Source organism: Monodelphis domestica, chromosome 1 (genome assembly GCF_027887165.1).
Source record: "Monodelphis domestica isolate mMonDom1 chromosome 1, mMonDom1.pri, whole genome shotgun sequence".
Classification (NCBI taxonomy): domain Eukaryota; kingdom Metazoa; phylum Chordata; class Mammalia; order Didelphimorphia; family Didelphidae; genus Monodelphis; species Monodelphis domestica.
In genome coordinates this window covers 641,984,441-641,996,371 of record NC_077227.1, presented here as the reverse complement: position 1 = coordinate 641,996,371, position 11,931 = coordinate 641,984,441, and the positions used below count along the sequence as shown (strand labels likewise).

Genomic DNA, 11,931 nt, shown 5'->3' with positions numbered 1-11,931 from the left:
AACTGGCTGGCCAGTAGCCAAGCAGTCTGGATAGAAGCCCTACTTAAGTCACATTATTTCTCTCATGATGAAAAGAGCCCGAGAATGGTAAATGCCACTTTGGGAAAGAGCTAGCCAACTTGATTTCACTCTCGTTTATTTTGAGAAGTAACCAAAAATGCTCCAAGGAAGCCACCCAACTCTAAATCATCAGATGGCCAACCTCCTAATTGTGACATTCGAAAGGGGACAAATGGAGATGGCTGGATGGGTGGGAAGATAAAGAAGTCTTGAGATGGTTTCCAAGGGGGGTGGGGGGGTGGGAGGTTATATAAATTATGACTAAAGAAAATCTATCTCCTTTTTTCTTAACCAAGTGGCTAGAATATTTTTCATTAAATCACCAGCTAGGATTTTTTTCAATAAATTCTAGTAAAGAGAAATAAGTTACTGCTGGGGTGAGGCAGGGGGATGAGAAATTAATCAGTTTGATGATTCCCTCCATTTAATGATTCAGAAATAAAAGCTGGTGAGTTCTGCTCAGGAGCCAAAGACACCAGTATTCCAAAACAAGCCAGGCTTGCTAGACTTGCTTGACTACATAATGGACTCCTGGCCTTGACCTTGTAATTTACTTTACAATGCATTTATAATCTCACTCAATATATCCCACTTCTGGGCAAATCTCTTTAACAAGATTAGATGATAAGATACCAAAATTAGGTTTCAAACATTTGCCTAATGTGGGAAAAAAAAAGGCAGAGAGATTTTGAAAGAAAATGCTGACATTAGGGTCACATTATCTGCCTGTTTTTGTTTGCCTCCTCTCTTCAAAGGGAAATAAAAGGCATCACTGAGATTATTTTCATAATTTTTTTGTTGTCGTTGAACAATGATTTGGGGACCAGACAGGCAGGAAACCTATCTGAGGACTAGCTAAAGTGACCCAAAGTGGGCTTTATCCTTTGCCTCTAGGTCTCTGTATTATTATTATACAGTTAGCCTGACACTCCAAATTGAGGAAGTAAAAAAGGAGCTTCAGCTGCCTATAGCAGTCATTTAACACTTTCTTCCCTTCGAAGGCTTTAAAATAATATTGAACCTCACATTCCTTTGCTAAAATCAAGATTAGAATAAAAATGCCTAATAATGGTTCTGTATGTGTCCTCCTGACAGTCTCTCTGATAAATTTCTAAATCCATGGGAAACAGTGACGGAAGGATGTCCATTTATGGGCTTAAAAAAAAAAACACCTCAAAAATGTAAAAAACTTCATTCTATTCTGCTGTCATAAGCTGCTGCTGCTTTAAAAAAAATGTTTAAAAGAAAATAAAAAACAATACAGAGCAAGCTATGTGATCTGGCTACAGTATGCTAACAATGTAATGCTCCCCTCCCTTTTCTCTCTCATACATTAGGTCAGAGAAAATGGCATTTTATCTTATAATGAGCATACAACATACAGTTTTCACTATCGCATTTTAGTATTCCCATCAACTAAATATTCTAGATCATGAGGGCAGCTAGTGTAATCATAATGTCAATGAGAAGGGCTGTTACGATTGAGACTAAAGATTACATGGAAAGAGCTGCTTTGAAACTGGTAATTATTACCAGTCCACTAATAGCAAATGATGCATTACAGTTTTGCCATATAATCTGTATTTCACTCAGCTCGTGCCAATGCAGCACATTACATTACAGTGCTCACCAATTCTAAATTCCTAAACTACAGTCATCAATAAATGTGTTACTCGCCTTAATTTGCAAAATTACTTTGTTCATAACATCTTCCATGGTTTAGAAAGACCAGAATTGATTTCCTGCGTGGCAAAATTAGGGCTACATTGATTTACTGACGTGTAAAATATAATAATATTCTTCATTTACTCTGATGAAAATCAACTTCTCCATTCAAGACTGATCGTTTTGGGGGGCTTTGGAGCAATAACTCCTGGCCTATGTGCAGGGCTGCCCTCACCCTCGCCTCTACTCTAAGAGGCCAGGCAGTCAGAGGGTTAAAGTCAGCCAATGGCTTCACACCTGATTTTTAAGAAACAACAAAAAGAAGGAATACCATTTCTAATTTATCTAGTCACTAGATTGATTCCTAAAGCTATTGACCTACCACAGGACCCACCCAACATTAACTTCCAGGCGAATACCCTGAGCCTGCTCTGATCCCACTCAGACATTTGAGGGTCTGACTGGAAGAGGCTGGGGGTGCCTAGGAGGAGGCAGAGGGAGAAGGATAAATAACTGAGAAGGGTAAATAAGCTGAACCACAGGGTGGAGACTGGAGTTCCTAGAGAGCTCTCCCAGAGAAATTCTATCATATCTATCCTCACACACCTCTCTGTTTGCTGCTCCATGAAACTTGGCAATTGCAGCCATCAGCACCGATTCTCTTATTGGGAAAAGGGATTTTAATCTCAGGCTTCTGATTTTCCCATCCTTGGCACCCACAAAAAAGTCATGGTGGGCAAAAGAGATGGGGAAAGAGAAAACATTCTCCTATTTCCTTTTTTATCAGTTCAATTCCAATCGCCACCATATTATACTCTCTTTTTCCTCTCTCTTTTCCAAGTGGCAGCTATAACCTCCAGGTTTTGAACCTAAGAACCTGGGTTCCAATCTTAGCTCTTGGGCCAGCCACTTAAAAATCACTGGGCCTCAGTTTCCTTATTTGTAAAGTGGGGGTGGGGGGTGGGAGGAAGGTATGGGTGGTCCAAAGGATTTCTAAGATCCCTTCCAGCTTAGAATCAATGACCTATGAACCTGAGTCATCCTGAGAGCCTACTTCAGCACCAGGAGCCCCCAAGCAAAATCATAAGGTATCTCTGAGAGCCGCCAGACTTGTCATGTAGAGACTCGAAAATGAGTCCAACCCCTAAATTCCTTGCTATCTGTGACCTAACCCATGGTCTGGAATGGGGGAGGGGGGAAGAAAGGGGTGTTATGGAACAGACAAGGTGCTTTAACCCCTGCACCACCACCCAGCCCTCAGGACTGGAGACTTATGAAATTTAGACAATAACTCTTTGTTACCTGGGATCACTGAGCAGTTAAAAAAATAACAATAAACAACTGACTTAGAATTTGGCCATGGGGTGGAGGCCCTGTAGACACCCTTTTAGAGCCTTTTTCCTACTTGGGAGAACTTCCTTCTTCGGACTGAGTCTTTACCTTCCTCTCTCATTCCTTTCCTATGACCTTTCCCCTTTCCCCATTATTCCAACAATATGTGTTTGGTTTGTTTTTATAATGAAAATACTTTCTTTAGGTAAAGACTAGACAACACACTATCCTTCATTTCTTTTAAGTTTGCTTTGGTGTTTGAGGTGGGATTTTCCCTTTCTTAGCCATGCCTCATTCCATTTATTCTTACTCATATAAGCAAATTGCTTTCATTTCTAAAAGCAACTTCTTCCAAATTCATTTTTTCTGGCCACAGTTCTTAAAATTCTATTATTCTATCCCATATTTTATAAATATTATATTATTATATTAATAACATAAATACATTATATTCATCCCATTAATATTAATATTTTAATACATTGTATTTATCATATTCATGATACATAAATATATTATATTTATTGTTATATCAATAACATTAAATCCTCCAATATAATTGTTTCTTTACCCGGAAGGGAATGAAGAGAAGGCTGACTTTAGAGTGATAGGTTAGGATGCACTCACAAGTTAGCTTTAGGTCTGGGAGAGGGGGGAAGAAAACCAAACAAAATATATTTTTATATATAAATTTGGCATTAGAGTAACGCTTCATTGATTCAACAAAATAATTAAAGGGCATCCATCTCTCTTTAGCATGAATGAATCTATAGTGTCTAAGTCCCATTTGGGCTTGCTCATGAGGCTGGCCATGGAGGAAGTTCAGACGCCTTATGAGGCAACAAAATTGACCTCTAGCCACATAAGAGACCCTGTGAGCCCACAGTCACTGGCCCTGGAGCCAGACAGGAGGCTGGGGAAGAGGCCAACAGAGAAATGAAGCCATCAGCTCTATGCCACCACTCAGGAAAGAAAAAATAATCAGGAATTGGGAAGGGGACCCATTCCGGTGCTGAGCACCGGTTGTTGGAATGCCAAATGAGTAATGGAATAATATGCACACGGATGCCAATCTATTTTCAAAGTGCCTCCCTTTGGGGCTTAAAAAGCAAAGGTGATTTCCAGAAATTTTCATCTTGACACACATGGACATTTGGAGAAGAAATAACACAACTTACAAATACCCTGTGGGGCGTATTCTGCACTCATCCCGGGTGTGGGAATAAGAGCTCCATGTGCAGAACGAGGGGAAGAGAGTCCCCTCCAGTGCAGAAGTTTATCTGTGGAAGAAACCCAAAATAAAGTTCTCGAGCTACACATCATAGAAGATCACATTTCATTACATTCTATTAACATTGGTAGAGCAGCCTTGCAGATAGTCAACTGGCAAGATCCAAAGACAATTATTATTATTTTTTTAAGGTTGAATCACTTTTGGATTATTTGCACTTGTGTACATTTTCTTATTCTCTAAGATAGAGGTCAAAAAGGTTGGTATAGAGGTATTACCTTTGAACTACTGACATATAATCAGTTGTCTGGGAAGGGGGCTGGATAGTAAATAAGTTGGAAAATTTAGGAACTTATCTGCAAGGCTGAATTACATGCATACATTTTTCTTTACTAGTCGCAGAAAGGCCAAACCAAAAAAAACAACCACCATCCCACAACCATAATGCCTTTAAGAGATAGTGGGAGGGGAGTTTGGCCTTTCCATTTCTTTTTTAAAGAAGAGACCCCACACTCCTCAACCCAACCCACACATCCACCCCCAACTTTCATTTCATGCAGCAGTCAGGGGGTCCCCCAATTCCAAAAGGGAAGTCTAAAGAATTTGAGGACTTGGAAGGATGACATGTGTGACCTAGGTTTCCACAGGTGTGGAATTCCATGAATGTGTCTCCATCCCACCACCCCACACTGAAAGGGCCTGGAAAAGACCAGACTTCTTGGAGGTGGGACAAATTTGAAGGAATCTTGGCCAGATCCTCCCAGGGAGCAAAGGGAACATATTTTCAATAATCCCAACCTCTAGGACCACTTTTAGTTACCCTAAAGAGCCACTTCCTAAACATGGCACCATGGCCAACAGTGAATACCCAACACTAATAAAAATACAAATCTAGCATTTAAAAAAATGAATTCAAATTAAACATTTCCCACTTGAACATTGAGATTTTCCTGAGAAATTCAAAGGTTTAGCTTGGGCCACCTTGAGCATTATAGAGAAACCATCTGGAAAGTTCCTCACTTGCCCAAGTTCCCCCTTTTGGATGACCAGCAGGAGATAGACTGAGCCCTGGAGGGTGCACATGATACTACACTCTCTTTGGTAGCTTGGGCTTTTGAGATGATTGGGTGGGTTGAAAGAGGGAGGAGAGAGCAAGAAAGAAAAGACTTTGATCATGAGTAAATAGTGTGTGTTTTCCGTTAGCCTAATATTAAGAACACTTAAAAGTGTTGTTGTTATGCTCCGGGATGGCAGGTCTCAAGTGTAAAATACATCCTGTTCTCCTTATAAAGTCCGCCCTGCCAAGTACAGCCAGGGCAGACAGGACAAGGTTTTCTTTCATTAGGAGCTGGGCCGGTTACAATAGCGTGTTGCTTGGTAAGCTTCTGCACAGACCACATAAATCTTTTGTTACCAGGACGGCAACAGGAGACTGCTGTTGAGACTTGAATGGAAGAGGACTATCTATCTATCTATCTATATGCAAAGTTCTTTCTTGACCCCTAACTGGGGGAAACAAAATACACGCCCCACCCCTCCACACACACCCCAAAAATTTCTGAGTAGCATTTTGAACTGGGAATAAAAAAGATATATTTACTTCTGGTCAGAAGGATTACTGATTATTAGGAGTATGATGAATTAAAGATTTATTAATGGTATTTTTCAACAAGGAATCCAAAGATATTTTTTAGCACTTATTCCCTTTTCAGATTTAAAAAATAAAACAAAAAAAACCTGTTATTTCTGAAATACCTTTTCTTTTGGAAATCTACCTATTTAAAGTAATGTTGTGACCCCCTCCATCATCACCACATTGAAAAACATCTAGAGATCACCTAACCCCAGATTCCCTGCCTTATAAATCCATGGGATTAAAGAATGATGGGTTGCACTTGAAATCTATAAGAATTCATTAATATGACCCTCTTGATTTCTTGATGAAGAAGCTTCTTAATCCACTTAGTTTTCTTGAGGGGCGCCCACTTTTTGGCCATCCTGGCTTTTTACAAACAAGCTAGATTGAAAAAACTCTGTGCAGGCTGAGTCATTTCCTATGATCTCTAATTAGGAATGTTTAAAATTGTACTAATAGAAATGGGATCCTGAATATAGATTGTACCCTTAAATTTAGATTCAGACAGTGGGATTTTCAATTTGAAGTGACCTTAGATATCATCTAGTCTAATCCCCTCATTTTACAGAGAAGGAAATTGAGACTCACAGTTTTAAGTAACTTGTATGAGGCCACATCATAAGAAATAGCAATTAGTACAGGCACATAGTAGGTGCTTCATAAATGTTATCGCCTGTAGAACTTCAGAAATACTCATTACTAGGTTGATTCCGATGTAATGAATATTTTGTCTTTGGCAACTCAAAATTAATACCAAGCAGTATAAATTGGTGGAAGGAACTTCCTCCCTATACAAAAAAAAAGGCAAGAGTGTCCAGTCTTAAAAAAAAACCTACTAAATTCTAAAACACCGTTCGCTGGTTGTATTCCATTTTTTACAAGATGCTAAACAAGTTTGGTTGGGGTAGGAGATGCTCAGTTTGTCATTTTTACATCAATATGATAGCTACTGAATCTAAAAATCAGGGAATTTTTGTGGACTTGGAATTGAGATCTTGGGAGATCATTAGTCCAACCCCTCCATTTTTACAGGGGAGGTTGTGTCTTGGGGCAGTTAGTAATTTCATCATGACACCTAATATTTTCACTGAGAATGACAGAAGGGCATTTTGCTTTTCGGGCTTATGCATGTTCCTGGGTTAAATTAACAATAACTTGAGAAATGTGCAGCCCTGGACAGCTCCACTTGGTGTGAGAAGTTTATCTCAACTTTCCCCAAACCTGCTCTGGTATTTGCTCAAGCCATAAAAAGAAATAAAATAGATGAGGGAGGGCAGCTATTTTCAACTTCCTCTTTGAGCCTTTCAAAAGAATCTTTCAAAAACTCTTTTATAAGCATTCAGTGACCCTAATTTGGATCCTAATCTGGGGCCAGAATCAATTCCCTAAGGCAACACACTGTCTATTTTTTTATTTCCTTGAAAGCTGAAAAAATTTGTCTGACTACAGAATGGGGATGGGGGGAGAAGGGGAGAACCCAATCCCTGGTTCCAGAATCCAAAATAAATTTGTCAAAGCCTTAAATTAAGTGACTGGCCCAGGGTCACCCAGCTACTTAGGCAACAGCCAGCCTTTTCACTCTTACTTATTATAGGGCTTTTTTTCAGGGGCTTCTAACTCTTCCCCAAAGAGTCAAAAATGAAAGATGCCTCCCTAGTGAACAGTGAGGGAAACCCCTGCTTCCCTTCTGGGTCATCTAATTTCAGTAAGAGTTTCTGTGGCAGGATTTAAAAAGGGTTTCCTGAACTCGGAGGAGAGGATGCTTCTTTGCTCACTGGAGCAAACAGCTGCAGATTTCAGAAACCTCTGCTTTTTCCCCCTTCCCCTGGCCATGGTTAGCCAGTTAAAGAGGTCCAGAATCGTTCTAATAAGCTGATTTAGGGCACTGTCACAAGATAATAGACTGTCTTCCTGAGAGGCTTAGTCCTGCCTGCAGTTAACTTCCTATGGGGAAAGGGTCAAAGAAAAGGTGGCTGAGATCCTCAGCCCACCACTCTGCAGCCTCTTCCACTAAAGGTGTCCATAACATTCTGTTTGGTAAGTGGAATCGACATTCCCACATGAACTGGAAATGCTAAATTGTTAATAGTCTCCCTAGGGTTTAACGTCTTGCTATGATGCCTTCAATTATTTCATCATGGCTTAGGCAAAGTAAAATATCACAATTAATGTTTCCAAGCATCCAGCTCCCCCAGCATCTCTCCTCCCACCCCCTTCAGGTTTGGGGTGATTAGTCACTCTCCCTTTCTGGTGAGAACAGAAGAGGATCAGGGAGGTACCTGATACCATGGAAATAGCACCCATTTGCAGTCAGATAATAAGAGTTTGAATCCCAGCTCTGTGTTCCTCCATACCTGGGCGAATCTAGGGGAGGCTTTTCTCTCTAAGCTTCAATTATTCTCCCCTGTTACATTTTTTGTGTCTGCCCAGAAGCTTTCTGTGTGTCATCGACATCCCACCCCATTTCACCCCTCTACCATTCTGGGGAAGCCTATGGGCAGACCCATTCTTGGAATGATGTTTTAAAATGCATCAAATAAGATCTATAGGATTATAAAGGAAAACAACTTTATTGAGATAGAACTAGTAAAATATATTTTATTTTATTTTTCATTTTAGAATGCAATTAAGTGTATTTTAAAGATGAAAATATTTTGTGTGAAGAAAAGATTCTCAACTTTAAAATAATTTGTGTGAAGAAAAAATTTTCATCTTTAAAATATTTTGTGTGTGAAGATTTTCATCTGTAAAATATACTTTAAAATATTTTATGTGAAGAAAAGATTTTCATCTTTAAAATATACTTTAAAATATTTTGTGTGAAGAAAAGATTTTCATCTTTAAAATATACTTTAAAATATTTTGTGTGTGAAGAAAATATTTTCATCTTTAAGATATTTTGTGTGCGAAGAAAGTATTTTCAACTTTAAAATATTTTGTGTGTGAAGAAAGTACTTTCAACTTTAAAATATTTTGTGCATGAACAAAATATTTTCAAGGCAAGTTCTCAGACCCAAGGTTTAGAAACCCTGGTAGAAAAATAATCTCTAAGGACCCTTGCAGCTCTAAAACCCTTTAGTTTTAGCATAGAAATTTCATGAACCTCACTTCCCCTCATGATGACATAATCAAGTTATTGTGTTTTTTCCTTTTGAGAGAGGGTGTAGGGATGGGGAAAGCGATATGGGATATAGGAACTGCTTTTTTTGTCATGGTTGAGCAGAAACAAGGCAACTCTAGGGGTTGTTTTCTCTTGCTCTTGACCCATCTCCTATTAGGGTTTTGGCTGAAGAAATAATAAAGAGGGTAATATGGAGTAAGACCCTAAACACATGAGCCTGAGGACAGACCAATTTCTAATGGATCTCTAAAAGAAAATAGCTAGGTCTGGATTTTTCAGGGTTTTCTTCAATAGTTTCATGATGTTATTAGTACTTGCCACTACCACCCCCCACCTCATCCCTACCATCATGTGGGAAAGAAGGACATTTCTTATTCTCTAGGTCAGTATAATGTAAGCTCCTCAAGGGGAGAAACGATTTAATTTTTTCCCCTTGGATCCCTAGGGTTTACTTATAGCATTGTGCTTTGCACATGTGAGCCATTTTAAAATGTTTATTGAATTTAAGTCTGTCTGTTCTTCTTTTGGCTTGCTTTTAAAAAACCCTTATGACAGACATTTTTTTTCACCCACAAACCACACAGAGAATAAGGCAATAGCCAAATCAGGTAAATAAACAGTGCTTGAATCAGGACTCTTGATAAATACTTGTAGAGTACTAGGAGATTGCAGGAGTTTATGAATTATTTCTATTTCTAGCTTTCAAGTCCCCTTCCTAGTCAATCCTTTCTTCAGTCTCACAACCTCCTTTTCCTATTTCTAATAGTTTCCCCCCCTCATTTATCCCATTTCAGAACAGAAACTCTCCATTCATCCTGAAGATCAAATTTCAACTGTGCGTCCTACCACCTGCTTTCTGTTTATTAGATTGTACAAGCTTCTTTGGCTTCATTAGGAATATCACATCTTTCCTGGCTTCCCACTAAAGTCTCACCTTCTACAGAAAGCCTTTCCAAATCCCTCTAAAGTCTAGTGCCTTCCCTCTGTTAATTATGCCCTATTTATCCTATAAATAGCTTTGTATATGTTTGTTTGCACGTTGTCTTCCCCCATTAGATTGTAAATTTTTTGAGGGCAAGGACTGTCTTTTGCCTCTTTTTATATTCAAATTTCTTAACACAGTGCATGGCACACAGTAGGTACTTTTTTAATTTATCAACTAACTGATATTTATTGATTTCAATTACTCCTTAAGATGTAAACAAATGTGCCTAAGCCAATATTACAAATTCTAAATTTTCCATTTGAAATTACTCTGTTTTCATTGGTTACCACTTAAATTTCTCTATTCCTCAAAAATAGCATTTCCACCCCTCTACTTTGGCAGCAGGCATTCACCTTGCTTCGCATGCACATCTTTCTCACCTCCATGACATGAGGAATCCCTCACTTCCATTCAGAAATCACAGTTTCAAATATGCCAAATCTGCCTGACCTTCAAATTCACCTCTCAAGTCCCAAACCTTTAGGGAAGAATATAGCCCATGGAGACAACTTCCACTGAGTTGTCAAATAATGGATTTAAAGAGATCTTAACATTTCTTTCTCAAAATTGTGTATTCAGAAAAACCACTCTGTTTCCCCAATAAGAAAATAAAATCCCCATCAATACAAATATTCCAGGAGAGCCTGGATGGGTACCAGTCAGGGATGTTCCAGAGAGGAGTCTGGGAAACTCTTAAGTCAGATGTGACCTCCAGAGTACCTTCTATCCCACCTCTTGTATGACTCTTAAGTCTTGATAAGTTTGAACCCTTCTATATAAGTTTCTTAAAATGCAGCCTAACTGTTCATTGAGTTAATGAGCCTCTTCTGTCAGGCCTATTTCATCTAATGTCACCACATTCCAATCATATGAATGACTGTACCCAAAGCTTGGATGGGTGGTACTTTTTTTTTTAAACTGGAACAGTCTGCCAAGCTAAATCCCTTCAAGTTAGCTCCTTCTGTACTTGACTCTAAGCCTTTAGAAGATACCAGCAATTCACTGAGAGATTCTGTAACATATCTTAGCAGTATTGAGCAAACATTAGTTATGCCTGCTTCTTGAGCAATGTCAATCTAAACTGAAAATATGCCAGCTTTATCATCTCTAACAGACTTCTTAATTAACCTGCGGATAGTCAAAATCTCATTCTCTTTTGTTCTAGGAATGAGAATTATATGAGCATTTCTTCATTCACTGGGTTTTTTTTTCCCCTAAATTGGCTATAGTTTTGCTGAGTTGAGATGCTCTTCAAATAGCCTATTGTGCAAAAATTGAACAAGAATTCAAGAGACACCCCAGCCCAATATTTCACTGCTAAAACTTGCTCCTACGTCTTCTACTTCTCCATATCTTAACCAGTAATTTTAATTATATCAATCACTCATTTGAAAACTCCTCTTTTCCTTTGACTGATTCCATCCTCTCAGACCCTTGGTTATTGAAAGAGTGGTGTTACTGACACTACCTCTTAAAGAGTCTTCATCATAGTCATTCAGTATACTGAGGGCAGAGATGACATTTTTCATACCCTCGCCATCAAAATGCATGTCACCAATCTGTCATGCCTAAACAGAATTCACTGCAATCTGTGTCTTTACCATAAGCAAAGCAGACAATTCAAAAAAGAGACTGTTTTTCTGAAGAAGAATAAACCAAAGACATTGTTTTCCATCTTTATGCTGAAATGGAGATTTAAAAGACAAATCCTTCAAAAAGTTCAATAGGATAGTACTTAACAAAAAAAAAATCCAGCTGGTTAAATTTAGGATGCCTTTGTAAAAAAGTTCACACCAATAATAATCTTTGGCTCTAGCCCAAAGTATTTTCACTTGATTGGAAGCTAATTTAATTTTTTATTATACTTTTAAGATCCTGACTTTGAGTATATCCTAAAGCCT

The 11,931-nt window shown here is 38.6% G+C and overlaps 1 protein-coding gene across 13 annotated transcripts in view; it reads right to left on the bottom strand.

The window, feature by feature from the left end:
- BCL11A (BCL11 transcription factor A) overlaps nucleotides 1-11,931 on the bottom strand; it is a 124,370-nt gene that overhangs the window by 11,812 nt on the left and 100,627 nt on the right. For 9 of the 13 annotated variants that reach the window (XM_056813982.1, XM_056813975.1, XM_056813974.1 and 6 more), the window contains exon 3: nucleotides 4,236-4,337. The exons of 3 other annotated variants lie outside the window; for them this stretch is intronic. In XM_056813982.1, coding sequence (XP_056669960.1) covers nucleotides 4,236-4,337 — 102 coding nt within the window. The remainder of the gene's footprint in view (nucleotides 1-4,235; nucleotides 4,338-11,931) is intronic. One more of the 13 variants, XM_056813976.1, reaches the window with a different exon arrangement.